Source organism: Uloborus diversus, chromosome 2 (assembly GCF_026930045.1).
Source record: "Uloborus diversus isolate 005 chromosome 2, Udiv.v.3.1, whole genome shotgun sequence".
Taxonomy (NCBI): Eukaryota; Metazoa; Arthropoda; class Arachnida; order Araneae; family Uloboridae; genus Uloborus; species Uloborus diversus.
This window is the reverse complement of record NC_072732.1, coordinates 65895359-65918399: the sequence shown is the minus strand read 5'-3', so window position 1 is coordinate 65918399 and position 23041 is coordinate 65895359. Positions and strand designations below refer to the sequence as shown.

The following is a 23041-nucleotide window of genomic DNA, read 5'->3' as shown; positions in this document are numbered from 1 at the left end:
AAAAATTTAAGAAACGAGAGTGCTTTCTCCGCGCGGTGCGTTGTTCGAGGAAAGGCAGCTAGTCGGGGGTCACGCCTTCCTCCCTCTACGTCACGTGACGTCACCGGCAGCCGGGTTACCCGTCCGGCGAATGAGCTGGCGAGGAGAGCCGCACGGCGATTGGTCCGCGCTGCTCCGTCCTTTGTCAATCAATAGCGCAAGGAAGTGCGAGCCAACTTCTTCCCATAGAAAGCTACGCGTGCGTCGGCGCTGTGGACGTACTCGAAACAGCCGCGGTGTTGGAAGAGAGAGAGAATCTGCGTCGTGCTTTGCTCGTGCTCAACACTGTGGACCCCCCTCTCTCCGGCGAGGCAGCCCATGCGAGAGGGGCATTGTTGATGGAGTTTCTACTTTTTTGTTCGGTTTGTTTACAAATCCCTCGTTGTTGACAATTTCATATCGTCTGACTCCGAGGAGGACGGCAGCAAGCGGAGGAGCAACAGGTACGAAGACTCCCGTTCGAACGAGACCACCGTGTTTTTTTCTCGCTTTGACCCGTAAACACGGAGGCAGCCACCATTCGGCCAAGCAGCGCTTGTCCTTGCCAGCTGTGCTGCAGCTCGCACCCGCTGGACCAACAACCGGCTGCCGCTAGCCCAGTCGCCCTGGCAGTCATGGATCGGGACTACACCGCAGCCTACCACTTCGGGATGAGCCACGCGGGGGGGCTCGACCCCTCGGAGCTGAAGGTGGGCGGAGGAAGCATGGGGCCGCCCCACCACCCTCACCATCCGGGCCACCACCTGACCTCGAGCCACCACTCGCCCAGCTCGAACGCCGCCTCCAACAACCACCAGGGGTCCCAGCACCACCAGGGCATGGGCCCCAACAGCAACGGCAACAGCAACCAGGGCGGCGGGAACCAGGGCGGCAACACCGCCAGCAGCAAGAAGGACATCGAAAGGGTCAAGAGGCCGATGAACGCCTTCATGGTGTGGTCAAGGGGTCAGCGGCGCAAGATGGCCCAGGAGAACCCCAAGATGCACAACTCCGAGATCAGCAAGCGCCTGGGCGCGGAGTGGAAGTTGCTGTCCGAGGCGGAGAAGCGGCCCTTCATCGACGAAGCGAAGCGACTGAGAGCAGTGCACATGAAGGAACATCCAGACTACAAGTACAGGCCACGGCGGAAGACCAAGACCCTGATGAAAAAGGACAAGTACCCTCTGACAGGTGGTCTGCTGCCGGGCGATGCCAGGAGCCCCACGGCCTCCGTGCCCCAGGTGAGTCGCGACATGTACCAAATGAACGGCTACATGCCCAACGGCTACCCTAGCATGATGCATGAGGCCGCCCACGCCTACCAGCAGCACGGCTACGGCTCGCAAATGCCCAACAGTGGACTGTACTCGCGGTACGACATGTCGCAAATGCACAATCCGATGACCACGGCGGCCTCTTCGATGCCCGTGCCCTACATGAACGGCGGCTCGAGCTACTCGGTCCCCATGACGTCCTACTCGTCCATGCAGTCGGCGGGGCAGCCCATGGGGGGCCCCATAAAGGCCGAGTCCAGCCCCGGAGGACAGAGCAGCAGCCCCGGTGCGATGGCGACGGCCGCAATAGCCGCCGCGTCCCGCCGTGGCTGCACCAGTGATCTACGGGACATGATCAGCATGTACCTGCCCGGTGAGTCCGGCGACCCGAACGCTGTACAGAGCAGGCTACAGATGCAAACGCATTATCCGGGCACAGAATCCCTAAGTTCCGGGACTTTGCCTCTCACGCACATGTGACTCTAGGACTTTTAACACAAGACATTTTTCGCGCGTCGACAACCTTCACAGTGGACTCCCCAAACACACGAACTCGCGTTTCTGTGGAACTTGCAACAGCAGAAACGGACTGAAACTCGTGCACACGAATCGCTGGAGGACGAGGCACGTAAGTAGCCTTACAGAAAGTTTTCTTCTATTTAAAAAAACCATCAACCAAATAAAAAGCTAAAAACCAGCTAGTGAAAAAACAAACCTCCCATTCCGGGGACAGTTAGCTGTAGATAGTGCTTAGGCCTATTCTAATCAGTTCTTACCTTCTAAAACTCCTAAAAATTCTCTTGGTGCGTAAGAAACTATAAGCTTCTACGCATCAACGATTTTTACAGGGTTTATTATATTTTTAAAAGATTTTAAAAACGACACAAAACGACTATTTCTTGTTGTCTTGTTAATTTTTACAATTATAAGGCTGAGAAGAGAATATCAAGTAAGATTATTGTTAAGTACTATTGTAAGAAGTTATTTAGTTCATGGACAATTGTTTTGTTTGAGGAGTGACTTATTTCCTTGTCGAGCAATAGCTTAAAATTCATTTTTATGAAACGAACTATGCATCGCAGATATTTATGTGTTAACAGAGACTTATGTGTTAACAGAAAAAAAAAAAAATCATGCCCGGCTCCTCGTTTGTAATATATAGTTCTTGTGCGGGAGCCGTGTATTTTCCATACCATTATGTGTATAAAGTGTTGTGTGAGAGAACTTTGGACTGCATTTTTCCTGCACCTAGATGTGATTTCCCCATTTTTTTTTTTTTTTTTTTCAGAAAAACGATTCGCACAACGAAACTAATTCGGCTTTTCAGAACATCTAAAAAATCTTAAAAGTTTCCCCTTTTTGTGCATATGTTACAAAATATCAATCTATTACATGAAGGCAGGGATTTCATGCTTACGTTACTTTTCAATAATTTGTAGCTCAAGTTTCAAAAACAGTCACAAAGGTCCATTTAATTAAGTTATCCAAACTCGGAATGTTTGATAAGAACAAAAAATGTTTCATTACCATTCTTTTGTTCTTTATACAAACGTTTGTCAACTATTTTCAAAAAATGCATTATCATTCATTGTTCAAGCTTGTTTTAATTGTTATTAGTAATTTGTCACTGTGGTTTTTAAAAGTATTTTCTATCAGTCTTTTTAAACATTCGTATTTTAAAATGTGGCATTTAATTGTTAAATTGTTTTTTACTCAAAGAGTTCAAGTGCCAATCGATTTTAACCCATTGTTTTGCAATTCAAAGTCATTTAAATTGATTTTTTTCCTTTTTAAAGTAGTAAGTGTCTCGTATATATATATATATATATATATATATATATATATATATATATATATAATAAACGTTTCTAACTTTTTTTCATTCTTCAAAAATAATTGATGGATAGTTTTGCATAGTTTATCATATTTTCTCATCGAAATTTGTTAAATCTTTCTGTCACAAATTTACATAGTGTAACATTATGTTAATACATATTTTTTTAGTGACTTTTAAGGAGGCAATAATATTATGTCAAATTGCTGTTTTTATTTTTATGACTTTCATAACTGCATTTTCTGACCCCACCTGCAAGAATAATTGAAGTACAAATTAGTTTTTCTTGCAGATTTTCTGAAGAAGCTTTTAGCCTTTGCTAATAATGTCTAGCTAATGCTAAAAATTTCTTCTGAAAGTTTAATTATAGCATAAGCTAAAAATTGAAGAGATTTTAAGCTGTAGTAAATTCAACTCCCCTCTCCTCAATATTCGACTAAAAATTCTCAATTTTAATTGTAGATTTTCTGGAGATGCTTTTAGCCTTTGCTAAGCGCAAAAAATTTATTTAAAAAGTTATAGCATGATCTAAACATTAATGAAACTTTTAGCTGTGGTATATTCACCGCCCCCCCCCCCCTAATATTTCACTAAGAAATTACATTTTTTTTCGAGTAGATTTTCTCAAGAAACTTTTAGCCTTTGCTAAAAATTTCTAGCTTGTGCAAAAAGTCTCTTCTGAAAGTTATAGCATAAGCTAAGAAATAAAGATTTTTTTTCTGTGGTAAATTCACCCCCCCCCCCTCTCCTTGGTATCCCACAAAGAAATTTTAATTAACAAATTAAGTTGAAACGTTACGGAAAGCATGACTTCTCAAACTTGAATGCATCAAAGGATTTAAAGAAATATTTGAGGCATAGAATCCTTCTCCTTGGCAATATGATTAGCCGAATTAGTCTCGTAGATGCGGTGACAACTTGACCAACAGTACTGTTGTCTATCATATGTATATAGCGCACGCAAATGAACCTGTTTCAGTGACGACGATTTTGTTCTGTCGAATTTGGTAGTCAGTGCATAAAAAAGTCTTTGAAAATAAACTGGCAGAGATATACAATTGCAGTAGTATTTTTATTTTCTTGTGTTCTTCCTTTTTACATGCAGTGACTACGACCATACATCTTTTTAAAACAGAAGATCAAATGGAACAAGACAACAGTTGAAATAATCCAAAGTTCTAAGCAGAAAAATTAGCAATAGCACAAATCATTCAGCATATAGACCATTCATAAAAATTATAGGGAGTACAGATACGAGTTTTGATACTTAAAGAAAAGTCTGTGTTATGGTATTGCTCCTAAATCTCAACTATATTAAGCTTTGCCGTTGATTTCATCAAGTGTTGTAGAATATTTTCACACGATCTTTTAGAAAATTCAGTGACTATCTTATGGTAGAAATTGAAAGTATTTGAAAAGTTTTCTTAGAAATTGTATGACGTATGCTTAATTGAGACGGGGTGATTTATTAAATTGCTTAAACTTATGCAGGTAACCTCAAAATGTTCAAGATATGTTAGTGATAAACATATTCTATTTATAATTGTTTCAAAGAAACTTAAGAAGGAAAAGTTTCAGCAAAAGTACTAAAATAGAAAAAAATTAAACTATTTGAGATTTTACGTTGATTTAATGTAAATTTATAATAGAAAGATATTTGAGGATCTTACATAATAGCTTTGCGCAGTTTGTATGTTATTGTAATAATTTTAGTTAACGATATTTTAACTTAAGTTTGTTTTTCAGAGAATTTTAAGTTTTTTTCTGTTGGCATGTTATTAGTGTGTGTAAATATACTATTTCTAAAAATCAGATATAATTTATTGCTGAGTCATAAGCAAAGTCAGGAGGAGACATTTAAAATGTAAAAATATGGAACCCTAAAACCTACCTTTGAAAATAGAAGACGGGGAAATAATGCAACACCAAAATGTATCTTCTAAAACTTGAATTCGAAAGATGTGAAAAACTCTTAAATTTGGAAACTTACTCAAAAGTTATTTTCTAACTTGGACGAAATTAAGTATTGATTTTGAAAGCTTGTCGTTTTAGTAGGACATTTTAAATGCACAAAAATAATAAATTCATATTTAATAGGCTATTTGCGAAGAGTAAAATGACTTTAAACTTCAAGATTAGACTTTTAAAAAATAGTGACTAACTTTCTTAAATGACATAGTTTTTGGAAAGGGAAAAAGATAAGTAAGGTGGAAAAGTTAAAAGTTCTGCGATACTTAATTAAGGGAAAATCACCAGCTCCTGTATTTATTTACTTATTTTCATAATGTTATCATCAATTGACACTTTTTAATGATGTATTGATTTTAGCTAAGCAGTACTTGTCTAAATGATGAGTAATCAATATTTGAATTTTAACAGGGTAAAATTATTATTTTTTGCTAAGAAAACAGCTCATTTAATACTAATTGAATAAATTAACTTAATGTAACTAAGTCTATCATACGTAATTATTGAATGCACTTTGCAGCAAAACCTGCTAGAAGTTATCATTCATTTTACTTTATTCCACTTTGATATTACAAAGGAAATAAAATCGCTGTTTTTGAACCTCACGTAAAAATGGATCTTTTTCTTTTTGCACCATCGATAGCGAGTGCTTTTTTTCTTGCGAAAAAGTTACCCAGATTTATGAGACAAGAAGGGGCAAAAATAGAAGGAATTGCTTACTTGAAGTTGAACATGGCTCATTTTGTGGAAAAAGAAAGGATCCACCTTTCTAAAACATACATCAATATTACATTCCATTTTTTGTAAATCTTTTTTATGCCTGTAAATCGAACTTTTAATACTTGATGAGCGAAACATTAACCATATTGCTTTTTCAGAGACTAATTTATAGGAGAAATTTGAACCTTTTTGTGTCAAGTATTCAAAAAATTGCTAATCGCTTCTCTTTTTTTAACTAGACAGTTAACTTTTAGGTGCATGTCTCATTTTTGTACCTCTTCAGTTTCACTGGAAGTTTGTTTAGTGGTTTTATGATCTTCTTAAGCTAAAGCATTCTTAAAATTGAGGTAGAAACTGAAGTAAAATTATTCTTACAAATTCTCAATGTTTTACGTATTAATTCAGGATTAAAAATTACATTCTCCCTTATAGTACCTTGAAACTCAGATTCAGATATTATTGTATACCACTACAAGATTCGCTGATTAATCTAAAGTTACTGTCTAAGGTGCTGTATTTAATGAACTAATTTTCGCATAATATTTTAATTGTACGTTTATCGAAACACAAATGCTTTTTCGTATGCTTTTCATTGTAACTTAATCAGTTTAAAAGCCTTATGTTATGCTCGTTTTAGGGAGGTTTTTTTACATCAAAAGTTATGTTACATTTTAATTGTTTTAAACAAACACTTGATTTTTCATTTTAATAATCTCAGTGTATTTTAATATATATTTTAAATTTGTAAATGCGAGTTTACGGTAGTACTGCAAAACTTTATTGATTTCAAATATTTCAAAACCCCTTTTTGATGCATCTGCATACAGATATCTTCGATAACTTGAGGGCCATTTCATAGTATTTTGGACAAATGTAGAGTCCGTAACATGGCACTTTTTTTTGCAATGAATGTTTAATTTACTGTTTGATTAACACATTATTTTAATTTGAGTTTGTATATTTGTTGGGCAACCTCAAAATAAAATAATGCACTAATCAAACAGCAAATTAAACAGTTATGGGGGGGGGGGGAGTCATGTTATGGACTCGACATAATTGTCCACAATACTGTGAAATGACCCTTCAAAATGTTTTATTTTATTTGCTTATTGACATTAATTCAAGCTCATACGCAATGTGTTCATATTAAATACTTTAGTCAATTTCTTCTTGAAAACAGAAAAGAGAGACATTACAAAAATTCTTTGTGGAACTAATTCTAACTCAAATATCCCTTTTGTTCTAGGCTTCCCGGACCCCAACTGCCGTTTCGCACATTCTTTTTCTCTAACATATGGCTCATTTAGGAAAACACTTGTGGCAATTTATTTCAACTTTATTTGTCTTCCCTTCCCTTTTACGGGTTGTTAGCCACTACATTCAAACCCCTAGTACTGCTTCGTGTCTCTCGCTCACCCAATTTAACTGCCCCACATCACGCAATGCCGCGTAAGCCAACATTGAGTACCCGAAATCGCTTGCCGTGAGATCGGTTCAATTAATAAGCTTTTTCCCGTCGTCTCGTAGCAGAGGTCTCGGTCCAGATAGAGCGAGGCAAGAGTCATTAAGAAGACCCCCCCCCCTACCTCCCCTGTATCAAGATCGCAGTTTAGATGGCCCTTTTGATTTTTGTAGTGGTTCTCGTCAAATTTGGATGATTGAATTTTTCCTAATTGTTTTATCGCAAATTTAGTTTTATCGCTAAATGCAATTTCCAGTTGGTTTCAAAAAAAAAAAAAAAAAAAAGAAAGAAAAGGATTTTACGCTCCTTTTAGAAGCATGCTCTTAGTGTAAAAAAAAACAATACGGACTAAAGATTGCTGAATTAGATGCATAAGTCGAATTTTCTGTATTTATTGACCTTGTACATTAAAATTAATTTCCGTAGCGTGTCCGCTCTGAAATAAAAGCAAATTACACAATAAAGTCCAAAAGTGAAAGGAAAATTCCTTACATTTGTTTTGCAGTTACAAGAAACTAGTCTTTGATTGCGTTAAAATGTCGAATATTTTTGTCAAAATGCTCTGAAACGATTCCGGTTATTGGAGAAAGAGTTACTTGCTAATACAAAACACGTTTATCGAATTTGCATTCTTTGCATTTTCTGTTCAATTGCGTTTTTCTTTAGTTTATAAGAAATTTTCGTTAAAAAAAATTGTCACGTAATTTATGTACGACTACATAATGCAACATGTTACGTTATGTATAGACATCAATTATTACTACATATGGTTAAAGGAAATAGTATTCTTTTGAACTGTTAGTATTTTGTGTGCATAGTTTTTTTTTTTTTTTGCAAAGATAAAAATCTCAAATTTTCTGCTAAAAGGCTTCACCCCCCCCCCCCCCCCGATGCGTCAAAAGCATTTTATTTTGATGCACGAGCATTCAGCTTACACTTTTTGTTTAAAACTCTTGTTATGCTTTTGAAGTAAAGGAAAGCATTTTGACGTAAAATCGAAGATATGTTTCTAAAATTTTCATTGAAACAACATCTTAAGTTATGAAACCAGAGCAGATTCATGATGTAAGAATAATGTTTCATAGTAGATTTTATTTTACGTTAGTATACGACTGACACTTTCAGTACTTTTGCAGAAAGCCATGCAATTAGAAATATTTCCAAAACATTTCATAACTGCTTTTGTAATCCACAGCCTAGTAAACATTCATTGTATCATGTAAAGCCATAAAAAATTACGTAATAAAGTACCTTCCGGTCTTTAAAAAAAATTATAATTTTATAAAATATTTAGGCAGATAAACGAAATCTTTACTTTCATTTCTACCGACATCAGTGTCAGTAATTTACATTTAATAAAATATCTGAAAAACATGCGCCTGAATACGGGGCGTTTATTTAATTCCTTCCCAATAAAATACCAATGTGTGGTTTAAAGGAGTATAGTTAGATATTTTAAAATTAGTTTTAAAATAAAATTAAAACGTTATTTCTGAAGAAACTGTTTGTAATATAGTAGAACCTAGTTTATCCAACTCTCTTTTATCCAGATCTCCGGATTATCAGGATCAAACTAGCAGCCTTTTAAAAACATTTATGTTTACATAGATACTTTTCAATAATGATAGCACGAACGCAACTATGAGTACACCGAACATTTGCTTTGTATTTTGATCTGTACAGCTCCTGTATAGATTGTGCAGTAAATTATAGAAATTTAATAAACACCATTGCAGTTGAACTATAATGATAAGGCATTTGGGTAATCGTGCTTTATTCAAATAACCCACGTGTTTGAACCAGTGGATCAAGTCTTTGAGCAATTATGTGAAAAATTGTTTTGATAGTTTTCAGTGTCTTGTAAACCTTTCTGCTTAATTTTGTTAAAAAGTATGTCTTTTTATCGTAATGAGCGATAACACGGCTTATTTAAGGATATGATTAAAGTGAAAAACCAAAGTAGGTAAAGCTCAAACTCTCTATTAAAAAGAATCATGAGAATTTGCTTTATCTACATTGGTATTTCACTTTCATCACATCTTAGCACGAAGCTTATTTAATCATTTTTCATTTATTTATGCAGGTTTTGCTTATTACTCATACCAGCTGGATTATCCGGATTTTCGATCATCCGGGTAGCCTTTGGTCCCAGCTAGTCCGGATAAACGAGGTCGTACTGCACTAATAATTTAAACAATAAAATGGGCCTTAATGAAGATATTTTACCGTCGTTTATACTATAGAGATACTAATTCAAAATATGCGAACTTTGTTTTAAAATTCAGAACTTCAAACAATAAATTTGAAGCGAAAGTGTGAGTACTGTTGTTTTTTGAACTTGTTTTCATTCCTTCAGGTTCTTAAATTCTGTCTAATGTGTAAAAGTTCACAAAATTTGCAAAACTTAGCTCCCGTGAGCTCCTATACAAACTGATCTTAGAGTACAATGCCTACGTTCTGTTTTCTTTCCTCTTTTCTTGGCAGAAAATGTTAAACTTTAGAAAACAAACAATGCAAAATCCTAAAAGTTATGCTTAGGTCGTAAAAAACTCCTAAACAAAGGTCGAGTACGATTATTACTAATCATTGGGCAATCTTTTCTTTTGGGTAAATGGATCAATGCTACAAGTATTTATGCCGAATTAGACTGCTTCTAATGGTAAAACAATGTATCACAAGTTTTTTCTTTAATTTTTTATTGATTAAATATTTAAATTTGTCTTTATGATTGTAAACAGTTTGTAATATTATTTAGATCAAATCAAAATGCTATACTTTCATGATATTAATTGCTTAAATTATTCTTTTTGTGTAACACGAGCTCTAAATTTTAAATAGCGTAACTCTTGGTAAGGCATACGCAAATGTTATAAGTTTGAAAAAACAAGCAATTGTCCTACATTTGACAAGTGGTCGCTGCAAAAGCAAGAGATTCGAATCTGTCAGAATTTCTTTGAGCTTGCTTTGAATAAGCAACGACACCCCTCCGAAACACCGCTCAACGCCCCTTCCATTCAAAGCCCCTGCCGCCTTTTGGACATTGATGGAATTTGTTCCATGCTTGATTTTCTTATTGGGAAACAAAACTCAACACTCACGTCGATGAACCAAAAGAAAAATAAAGTGACCAACAATAAAGGGGGGGGGGGGAGTGGGAAATAACATTTGAAACGTTTAAATCGTCCTGTAGATACAGTGGAGTATTCTTACGCTTATATATGCTAACGTTCAAGTTGATAAAATTAAAAAATTCTTATCAACTACACCGCTGGCAAGGGCGGATCCAGCTTCTAGTTTTGGAAGGGATCATTATTGAAATATGTGCTCACAACTCGACAGGGAGAAGGGGTCATAGGTCTAGCAATAGGAAACAAAAAAGCAGTTTGGAGCTCTTCCCCGTAATTTCTTATAATTAAAAGTTCTCAAAACGGAGTTTTAGGTAATCACTGGCACGGTTACAGACGGGTGGGAGTGGAAAGGGCCGACCGATACTTGCAGTCTTTTTGTTTCTTTTCTTGAGCGATATCTCAGAAACGCGCTTGACCACCAGTCAGCTGAATTTCCTGTTTTCCCATGACGCGAAAATTTTTTATATTACTTTGGCTAAGTTAATAACTTTTCTGGCAGAACATTTTGCTACACGATATTAGATTTTTCTCCTTAGTTATACATTTTTCATCTCTGTCAGTTACACAAAGTTGTGTTCTCTAGTGGAGCTCCGTTTTCTGTTTTGATTTTTGAATGGAGAGGAACAAAATTTTATCAGTAGCAGTCAAGCCCACTTATTAGCATATCGGATAAAAGCTTAATGTAAACCCGCTTAATGTAATACATTTTCAATGTACCAAACCATTGATGTCTATTTCTTTAATTCTGTTTAATGGAACATTCCGCACATTAGAATAGTTTTTAGTGGAAAATTGTCTATTCCATTGATCGGGCTCGACTGTATTAAGGATGAAACATTTCATATTGAATACTTTCATTTGATAATGCTCTAAAGCTGAATCTTGAAATGGAATCCAGCTGCTTCTAAATACATTTGAAGGTGTTCGTAGCTATCATTATATGCATCTGCATGTCGCATACCCCGGCAACGAAAGTTACACAACTCAAAAAAAAAAAAAACATTGGCGAAAATCAAGGATCGACGAAATAGTAGTTTTAAGTGATTTAACCCCAAATATTACGATCCACGTAAAATAAATTATGATATATTGCTTACTGCTTGGGGTTTGGGTTGCCCAACCAGTTATGCTTACAGTTCGAAAATGTTTCTCTAAAATTACGAAATTTTAATGATGTCACTATTGATTATATGGTTTATACGTCATTAAACGTCATTACGCACTAGTTGTGTAAGCTAATTGTGTACGAATTCTGTGGCAAGAAAGAACATTAAGTTTAGATTTTAAATTAATAGTTAATACGTTTGTATAAAATTTAAAGTTGTATCCCTTTCGTTTCCGTGGTGCGATGTGACCTTATATGCATGTCCTTATGTGTGTTTAATACGACTGTATTAACCGTCAGTTTTAGAAGTTTTTTTTTTGTGACGTAAGTTTGAAGTGGGTGAAGGTAAACTCAACGTTATATTTTTTGTGCAATTCATAAAATTTATTAAATTAAGGTAGTTAAGTTTCCAGTATTTGTATTATTTATTTATATAACTGCAACTGAAACAGTACTGTAAGTGGCATGCGTATAAAACTAAATAGCAGAACATACAGGTAGTTATCAAAATAATGGAAACACCTGTGAATAAAAGTGACGTTTTTGAATGAGCTTCGTAAGTAATGAAGAATAAAACTAGATATATATATATATATATATATATATATTTCTTTTATAAATAGCAATGTATATGATCTGGTAGTATATGGTACTTTAATGGAAGTTCTGGAAGTCTTGGATATTTTTCAAGCGCGTGAAATGTCGGACCTCTCAAATTTTTAAAGAGGCCAAATTGATGGAGCGCGTCAAGCTGGAGCAAATGTAACTAAAACACCTCAACTTATTAGCGTTTCTAGGGGTACAGTATCTAAAGTCATGATGGCATACACACATTGTAGTAAGACAAGCTTGGCAAAGCAAAACAGTGGAAGGAAAGAGAAGCTCAGTAGAAGAAACCAATTGGTGTTGAAGGGGGTTGTATTAGTGTCTAAAAAGTGAACAACAGCAGCAAAAGTGACCACAGAACTCAATCAAGATCTGGATTCACTAGTGCGAGTGATTATAGTTAGAAAGGCTCCTTTATAAACAGAACATTTACGGCAGAGTAGCGATTCCGAAATTTATTTTCCAAGTGTTTCCATTATTTTGATAACTACCTGTATATGTAAGCATTACAAAACGTTTGAATGCAAAAGTCTAATTCTTCTGGGGTTTTAAGCACCCAGCCTCACCAGTTAAATGAGAATACATTAAGATTGGCAATATGGTTCTAGAAACAAGAGACCTGAAAGGAGGAGCAGGCTCGTCATTTGAATTTTTCCAAGAAGGGGGGGGGGGGGCAAAGAGTGTACTCAATGCAAATTTTATCATAAAAAAGCAATAACAATAATTACATGTAAAAACGCTAGTTTCTCGAAGTCGGGGGAGGGGGGAGGGGGATCGACACCCTGACCCTCCTAAATAACGGGCCTGGGGAAAAATGAGCCTTCAAACCTTAAATACATTATTTCTTAAAACCACTTTGAAATGTGTTCTTTGGCTTTGAACTTCTGTTCAAATCAAGAGAAAAATACTTAAAAAAATCATTGTTTAATTTATATATGGTTTATCATTCAACAACAACTTGGCAACATAAATCTATTTTTGTTTTCCATCATATTGGTGTATTTATAAGTTTTAAAATGCTGTAATAACATCTTCAGTGAGTGTTTTCCTGGCTATTGACCCCTACAGAGTTTCAATTTGTTCTTATAGTATTTTAGAAGACAAAATTAAGTACATATTCCCAAATGTTCTCAAGTCCTCATCTCGTTAAGCCCCGTCCTAGTTGTTCAGAATTAACGAAATCACGCTGTTAACTTTAATAATGCAGTTGACTCATCTAAGAGTTGTTACAAGCACAATTAGTAAAAACTGCTTAACTGATACCAGTAGCTTATAAAATACTTAATTGTGATCCAAAATTCTGAATTCAAGACTATGATCACTAGAAGAGTTAATAAAATATTCAACGTAGGATCAAGACCACTGCTAGCATTCAAAAACCATTTTCAAATGTTTTATTGCCTTAAATGTCTCAAGTTGGAGCAAAGCAAAAAAAAAAAAAAAAAACAGCTGACTATCTGAGAGCACTTTTTTTTCCTCCATGCCTTCCTAGAAGAAGTACACGTACTAATCTACGGATGGGAAAGAATTATGTATCAAGGCTCTCCGCCCCCTCCCCCTTTCTTCAGCCACCCACTGGCCTATTCCAAGAGGCGTCGTCTTCATGTTAACATTCTCTACGCGTAATTGATAGCTAATGTGTTTATTATGGTTTTTTATGAAGTGGTTTCAATTATGCGTGCAGTAACTCATTTACTTTTGACTTTATTTTTTCTTTGGTTAGCTGCATTCGTTGTGTAAAGACTTGTGCCAAGAAAAAAAGTCCGCATTTTTTTGTGTTAATTATGTTTGGCTGTAAATCTTTAGATTAGATAAATAATATATAAAGTCAATAATTTTTTTTTTTCAAATTTTTTTAGCAAAACAAAAATGGGGAGGGACAGAAAGAAAAAAAAAAGAAAAGAAAAGGGCATATTTTTTCTATTGAATGAGCGTGTGTCTCATTTGTCTATTTTGAGGGAAATTGCACTATTAAAGGTAATAATATAAACTTTTACTTTTTAACTCAATGTTGATGAATTTTTACAATATTTTCGTTTTGAGTTTGACACAAGTACTTGTAACAATTTTGCCCCCAGTTTTCAGTGATGCTTTGCGGGATCAAGAAGTTGTTCGAAAGTTCAATTTCTCAAAAAGTACAGTTGGTTTTATTGTTGGAAAACATTTTTCTTCTTTCATGTGTTTAATTTTTTTTAAACCTTAAACTGAACTATTACAATGATTAAGAAATAATTTTTTCGTGTCGTGACGTAGTCTGTGTTAAACAGCAATTTATTTCATAAGCAACTATTTGTTAGAACAATTACTACGGGCATTAATTTTAAAATTTGTTCATCTACTTACTTGCCACGGGAAACTCATTTTAAAAACAGTAATATAGCTACGAAAAAATATTTATAATACGTAATAAAATATAGGTAGCTGCATTATTGTGCGCCGTTGAAGAGACAGAACCAGCTGTCTGAAACTTATTTTAAGATTTTAAATTTTAAATCGTGGTTTTTCACGAAAATATCACAAAGCTGACTGGTTTTTCTAAAAAATTTAAACGCTAAGTAGTTGAATTTTTGATTACTAATGCTAAATGTATTCACGAGTTTTCAAGTTTAAATTCAATATTTGATTATCGGGTTCAAATTTAAGAAGTTCGCGGGTTTTAAAATTGATGAAGACGTAAAGGAATGTTAACTGTTTTTCTTCAAGTCAGTGAATGAATCGAGAAAATTATTTTTGACTGTGATAAACACCAGAATGTTCAATAGCATATTTTTTGTATTATTGGGAATATTGCATATTGAATTTAGTAAGGGATAGGGTTATAAAATATTTATAATACAATAGCGATGCAATAATTGCTGTTTTGTGGGGAAATGTGGACATGGCATACTATTTTCCCTCAGAAATTTCTATGTGTTGCAATGAAGTACCATAAACACATTATAAATAAATAAATAAAAAGCGTGTTTCTAGAAACAGCATAAAAAAACCTTGTGTGATTAATAATTGAGACATAAATGAGATTTTTAGTTGCTTACAAGATTTTGTTCAAGTGTCTTACCATACAATGGACTTAAAATATTACAAAGTTATCTATAATAAATTAGCAGTTAAAAATATAGCTTTCAAAAATGCTCTGATATTATAATAGTATAATTGCATTTTTATTTGACAACACATAAATTAGATTTCCAAAATGACACTTTAGTACACATTCTGTTTTATCTCATAGTCTTGAAAATTGTGAATATGCCATTCAGAGCTCAAGTTTCCAATGCTATTTAAATTTGTCGCAGCAAAACATTTGCTGTCAGCTTTCAACTGAAAGAGGGGAAAAAAACTTCACTGAGAATAGGAATCGCTTTAATCTTTTTTTTTCCTAGTGAAAACTTCATAGAAACAGCGGAAAATAATAATTTTAAAATTATAATTATTTTTAGGCATGAAAACAGTTGAAAATTTTTCCTAAAATTGTTTCCCTTACTACCCCATTTTACATACTTAAATTTAAGACTTCATTCCAACGTTTTCCATGCATAATATATATTTAAATACATATTTTAAAACTACTAATTTTAAATACATATAACTTTGTTTTTATCATTGTTTGATTCTTCTTCAAAATGTTAAATCTGACTTTCATGAAAATAATTAAGAATTCCCTAACACGGAAGCTTGTAGAAAATACCCTAGGCCATGTAGAAAGATTTCTTCTAATACAGTTCTAAAAGTAGTTATTACTCTTGCAACCAAATTTGGCTTACTGCTCAGAGAATGCGATTATCTTCAATGAAGTGTAAGCCCATGCAAGAATGGATACCATACTGTCTTGAAAGGAATGGAAGTAGCTTAAAATATTGCAACAGAAGAAAGCAAAGAGTTTCTTTACAAAGCACACATTGGAATTTATCCAAAAAATATTGCCACCAAAATCACTCACTCGGCCTCAAACGCGACCTTGATCACCCTAGAGTGGGCATTTACGAGCAATTGTACTACGTCCTGGTACTACAATCGTAGTACTAGCGGGTAGTCATTTAGAAACCTCCGAGACAATGAAACCGCGACAATTGACTTCGCCAAGTTGGCAGATTTTCGCGGGTGGCAGCCTGCCCAAACTGTAATTTATTAGATATCTCAACCCCCCTATGATCCCCTCCCCTCATCTTTGCTCGATTGTCGCGTTATCCAGGCTGGAAAAAGTCCAAAACGACATCGTGTCCAAAGTCATCGGCAGTTTCCGATTCAATCCGAGGATGATGGCAAGAGAAAAAAATTGAACCAGAGGGGGAGACGGCTGTTGAACGGCGTCGCAGTTTATTGGTTGGATCCCTCTCTCCCACCCCCTTTTGGCAAATAGGGGGCGATGATTGGGCGCTACGGGGTCGTAATGGGGGATTTTATTAACTCCATTTGTTTCAACTTTACCCGGAATCTATACTGACAAGTTCAGCCCTTCGGGATAAACGCGGGTTCACCGCAGGAAAGATATTGAGCATTAACCTTCATAAAATCTCTGTCGCCACAATACCGTAAAAATGTCTTTGTGAAAGAGTAGAAGGGGAATTCTTTTATCCATGAGCTATTTGTGCTGGAACCATTTTCATTATTTTAGATATAAGGTTTATATTTTTGTGATCCTTACAGGCCTGTCATTTCGAATTTTTCCACGAGGGAGGGGGGAGCAAAGGATGTACTCAGTGAAAATTTTATCTGTTAGTTAAGTAAAAACCATGCCCATTTAAATGTAAAAAAATGTAAAAAAAAAATGACTTTTTTAAGTCGAAGTGGGGGGGGGGGGGGGGAGGGGGAGCGAATTGCCCCTTTTGACCCCCTGAAATGACGTGGATCCTTAACACACTATATTTTTATAAAATCATCTTTTACTAGACACGTTTTATCCAGTAAATAAATGCCTTTGTGCAAAAAAAGTAAAATAAGAAATAACGTCAAATAGCACAAATTGCAGATTACTGCAGACATGTGTTTCGGCTTCGGCGTTGCAAGGAACGCCTTTTTCAGTGCAAAAGAAATGAGCTGTTTTCATCCATAAACTCATTTCTTCTGCATTGAAAAAGGTGTTCATTGCAACGCCGAAACACGTGTCTGCAGTAGTCTGTAGTTTGTGATATTTGACGTTTTTATTGCTTATCTTATGTTTTATCAATGTCATTGTAATTTACTTGCAATAGTAGAAAAAGTAATATTTTAAACAATGCACATTTTGGATAACTCATATTAAATTTTACGAAAATAAGCTCACCTTGCTAATGAAGCAATGAAATGCAAAGAGTTCATGTTATTTGCGAAAAGTTACATTTCAGATTTGAAATTGAAATAGATGTTAAGAAGTTCTCAATCATGATTAGCCTCAATTCACTCTAATCTGGTAAATCTGGCCGTCTTGACGAATCATTTGCATATTTAATGTTCTATTGGTTGGTTCTCCTATTTAAAAACATAGCATGATAAGGCGTGGTGCTATCTTTTCTGTCTTCTGCGGTTATTTGATCAGTTCAAGAAACTGTTTGCTCAAATGTGTGCTGAATTATGTGATTCTATTTGCATCAATTTAAACTTAAAATATTCGAAATTCTATAACACAGATAACTTGGCATAGTTCAAACTTAATTACCATACCTGAATAACAATTCACTATTGCTTATGCGAATCAATTTACAAAAAGATAAAATTATTTTTGAATTAATGAATTATAAAGTAAATTAACATTTTAAGTTAATATTTACCCGTAGTTAAATACTTCCGATCAAAAATTTATTCCGTACATTTTTAGGGTATGAAAGTTGAAGCTTACCGTTTTTAGAAGCAGACGAAAAAATGTTTTCCGAAAGGTTATTATGTTTTGTTATTTAGTTGAATTGATTACTTTGTAAAAGCTGACCATCTTTCCAATTAAAGAAATACTTAAGGGCACGAATTAATTATCCCTCTCTATTTCTCTTTTACTTAATTTATACTGAAATTAGCAGTTCGTATTTCCTTATGGATAAAATAATGATCAAAATCTACTCTATTAGTTATTTTCTTTAAGCAAAATAACTCAGGGTTTACAAATATCTAAATATACAAGCCAGATAGTCGTTAATTATTGCAGAGTTGGTTTAAAAGATCAAGCTGTGTTTAACCTCATTTTTTGATGTTTTTTAGTTTTAAGTTATCGGCACAAGTTGTGGGAAAGTTCTATGTTAAATGCCACAATTTGCGAAAATTCGAGAGACTGGGGACGAGAAAACCGTTTGAAAAAACATTGATCCAACCCTCTTTAAAATTAGTTGTTGAAAGTACCTCAATTATCCTGTAGTCGTAAAAATCTTTGAGGCTTTAAATTTATTTTTTAATTTTTTACTGTTTGGCATCAGTGTGGTGAAAACTTTTGTGGGTATCATCAACTCAATGTTTTTCTTCTCTCAAAAATGAAGCACATCTTATTTTAGACATGTACAAGCTCTGAAAATAAAATAAATACAATTTTTAGAATGAAAACAGTATCTCTATTTAGATATTTACGTATATTGTTTCTCATTAAATGCAAGACTACTTCGTATATACTGGCTGGATATCAGTTGTTTCTCGTACGTTTAATACATGAAAAATTACAATCTAAATGTAAGAAAAAACGTCTTTATTATATCGGTAATCGATGAACCGTATTAACTTAAACAACATAAAGTTCTCAGAACTGAATCTATTCTGATCCAATCCTTTCGCTGAGAAGTTTATAACAATATACTTAAAAGAATCAAAGACAATGGAAATTAAAACGTTGATTTCTCAAAGCAATAAAAAAAAAAAGAAAAAGAAAAAATTCCCTCCTTTGAGATGGATGAATCATTATTTTACCTTTCGATTCTTTTCAATCGCGGAAAAGAGATCTCGCGTTTGCCTGAAAAATCCACGGTGGAACCCTTTCCAATATCCCGGTCCTCTTAAGACATTAAAAGAAAAGAAAACAGCAAAGTAGGAGAGGAATTCGTTTAGTACCATCTTAAAAATTTTATAAATATATCTGGCTGCCAGTTCTTCCATCTTTATCTTCAGGCAAGAGATGTTAGAAGCATCCTCCTATCCCAAGTCTTTTATGGCAAAATTTTCTTCGACAGATGGCGGTTCTGGTGTATCTTCCGAGCACTTAAAGGAGGAGGAGTTGCTGAAGGAAAAGGAGGGTAGAGAGAGAGAGTATATTTTCAGGACAGAGAGAGGAAAAAAAAGAAGGGAAATAGGGCGGGGACATTTTCTCTCTTCGGGAGTGCATTAGAAAAGGGGCCGCATTTTCTATTCATGAAGTGGCATCTCGTACCATTTCCTGCAAGGAGCATCGGCCATATGCATTATGCAAATGCTGCCCGCTCCTGCCAGGAAATATCCCTCCTGGTGACGAGGGGCACCCACTTATGCCACCACTTTCGCCGCTTTCGTTTTGATTTTGGGCCTTAAGAATTTTCGGCCGTCGGCACCTTCCACCCCCCTTTTGCCAAATGGATGTTGCGCATCTTTCATCCTTCCGCCCTTTGCCGGAAACAGGAACATCAATTCGTCATTCTGGATTAATGTCAGTTATGCCTCCGATTTTTACGAAGTCATTAAAATCCGAAGCGTAACTGAAATGTTCCCCAAAACGCTCGTGGTCTTTAGCTTTGGGATTAAAGCAAGAACATGACTATTTGAGGCATATTTTTGCATTGGTGGGTAAAGAGGTACAAAGAATTATCAGACATCAGCGAAATAAGAATAAGTAATATGAGACAGGCATCTGTTACTGTTGTGGTGTTTACCATTGACCATAAATTACTGGAAGGAGTTCAGCCCATCAGTCTCAATCAAAGTAATGCCTCCTATTTTTACGAAGTCACTAAAATCCGAAAATGTTCCCCAAAACGCTCGTGATCTTCAGAAGTAAAAGCAAGACCATAAGCATTCGAGGCGTAGTTTTGCATCGGTGAGTAAAAACGTACAAAGAATTATCAGAGATCATCGAAATGGGCATCAGTAATGTGAGACAGGGCATCTGTTGTGGTCTTTACCATAGACTAGAAATTACTGGAAGGAGTTTAGCCCGTCATTCTGTATTAGTGTGAGTTGTGCCTCCGATTTTTAAGAATTCATTAAAATCCGAAGCATAACTGAATGTTCCCCAAATGCTCGTGGTCTTTAGCTTTGGAATTAAAGCAAGACCATGAGCATTTGAGGCATGTTTTTACATTGGTGAGTAAGAAGTACAAAGAATTATCAGAGATCGTCGAAATGTGATTGGCCAGAAAGATACCGGCATCTTTTGTGGTATTTACCATAGAGCTGAAATTACTAGAAGTAGTTTAACCCTATTTTTACAATGGGTACCTCATGACTTGGTAAGAACATGATTCCTTGGTAATAGCAGATAGAGTGTTTCCTTTAATAGATTCTCAGTATTCCTACGAATTTAACGCTTTAAAACGTTTTACAATGTTTTTTCTTTTAAAATGGTTTGTAACATGGTTTTGGGATCTTTGAAGTAGAGCGCTTCAAATGGGGCTACGAATTGGCTCTTGGTCATTTGTGGTGCTAGTGCATTTTTCAGGGATAGGCATCAATTTTATCTTTGCGCACCACTATCAGCGAACAGCCAGGACCACTTAATAATTTTGGCGTCAAATTTCCTACCAGGTATGTCGGCTCTTACTGTGAAAAACTGCAAAAGGAATTTATTTCGCCTAGAGTAGTGCCCAAGTCAATTAGATACTCTAAAGATTTTCAACATACCACATAATCATTGGACATTAAAGGCTGATGATTTCCCGCATCTTGAAAATCCACCGAATGGATTGCACACTTCAGATAAGATGAGGAGTGACATGGAGAATGTTTACTTTTTCTTGTAAAGTTCACTGAAATGGGGAAATGTTACTGCACCAGAGTTCAGTTGGCTTATTTTCACAGTAATGTTGCGAAGATAGACCAACTTAAATCCGCGCCAATATTACTTCTCGTTCTCAGTTGAACCCCCCAGGTAAGAAACTGACGCTCTCTAGGTCAGAGTTATCTTACTTGAGCAATACTATAATGTAATCGATTTTTAAAATTCACGCAAAAATATTTCCCCGCAGACGCTTTATCAAAGCTGATACCAGCAATTGTTTACTTTCAAAATGAAAAAACAACAAACATAAATCATAAATTGTCAAAAAAAAAAAAAAAACACTTGTTGATCATCACTCACGACTTTCTTGTTGTATCGAGCACTTTCAGCGCTGATGAAGGGCCTCCGTTGTAGGCTTGAAATAGCTATTTTCGGCATTTTCTTGACAGTTTTGTGTTTTATTTAAGTTTTTCAGTTTATTGATATTTTAGCGCAAAGCAGTTTTCGATAATTTTTCATTTAGTTGATCATGTTATGGAAAATCTTTCTTTCAACAACTAATATTTTTGTATTTACTTTGCAAAACTAGGTTCTTTCCTGATGATTTTCTTTCGCGTCAAGTTGTTTTTCCACCAGCTTGTTTGTTCAATAGCATAAATGTTTAGAGTTCATTTTTCATTCTTCTGTATTGCTCTTCATATTAAAAACTTTTTTTTTCTGATCCCTGAAAATTGTTTATTTTTTTGAAGAAAAGGATCTAAGAACACGTGAATAAATTTTTATTGCAGTTGTGTCCTATTTTGTTGGTCTGTTTTCCGATACGGTTCTTTCCTTTTTTTATTTTTTTATTTTCTTTTGGCACGTTCGATGTTTAAAATCTATCAAAAGAAACTGTTAATTTCTTGCTAAAATTATTTCAAAACCTTTTTATTTGATATGCATTGCGATTGTTTGAAGGTCAAAACTGAAATACACTCATGGAACAGGGAAAAAAATGTTGAATATAGTTCTTGTCAAACGGGGAGTTAGAGGGGGGGGGGGTCCTTGCACTAGTGTTATATGCATAATAGAACTTATGCAATTCATTCAGATTTTTGAGGAAGAAGGACACACTTACGGTACAGATCAATATCGCAAGGTTTTAACGAAGTGCGAATTTGCAAAATGTTCCAATGGGGGAAAATAAGTTTAATTGTGATTTCAAGATGTAGATACCTATTCGTTTGCATTAGAAGTTTTAAAAAGTTAGGTATTTTAAGTGCTATATATTTTTTAAACTGATTAATAATTTTTGTTTTATTAAATGACATTCTGAATTGCTAAAACTAATGATCCGTTGCATGCTTCTCATGCGGTAAAAACGATCAGCTATCAGCAACAAAAAATTCATGAAATAGAGTTTTATCTCTACATCATGATTAATTAAATGCTCATATATTTTTCTTCAGATCTTTTGAGTTTGCTATTTATAAAAACTAATGTACACCTTTTTTGTAATTGAAATGATATTCTGGATTGCTTAAACAGACCGCGACGCTTAGAAAAAGATGCTTCACGTGATTAACAACTTAAAATTCTTTAAATAATTTTGAGTATGAATGATGGTCAATAAAATGCTACTTTGGCTACAAATCTTTTAAGTACTATATTTTATTACCGATGCATGTGCATTTTTTAATTATTTAAAGGAAGTTCTGAATTGCTAAAACTAATAATACGTAGTATGTTGTTCAGAAAAGGGTACATAATCCTGCTGTAAAATACCAATAACAAGCAATTCATCAACGTTCGCATTATGAACAGTTAAATGCTAATTTGGCTACTCATAATTCTAGTCTGAAAAAAAGCCGAAGTATGTCCACTTTTTAGTCACTACAATGACTTTTGACTTGCTAAAAATAATAATTCGTAGTATGTTGTTTAGATAAGGCTACCTCTACGTGATAAAAAGGTTTGACAGAAACAATTCATTAATTACAGCTATGAATCTACATCAAGGCCAATTTAATACTAATATGGATATAGATAGTTTAAAAACTGTCTTTTAAAACTGGTGTGAATTTTCTATCCAT

The 23041-nt window shown here is 35.0% G+C and overlaps 1 protein-coding gene across 1 annotated transcript in view; it reads left to right on the top strand.

The window, feature by feature from the left end:
• The first annotated feature begins 268 nt into the window (after positions 1–268).
• LOC129235208 (transcription factor Sox-3-like) overlaps positions 269–23041 on the top strand; it is a 207631-nt gene continuing 184858 nt past the window's right edge. Inside the window, exon 1 of the mRNA XM_054868915.1 lies at positions 269–1920. Within this exon, the coding sequence (XP_054724890.1) occupies positions 654–1772 (1119 nt within the window). The 5' untranslated portion in view covers positions 269–653 and the 3' untranslated portion in view covers positions 1773–1920. The remainder of the gene's footprint in view (positions 1921–23041) is intronic.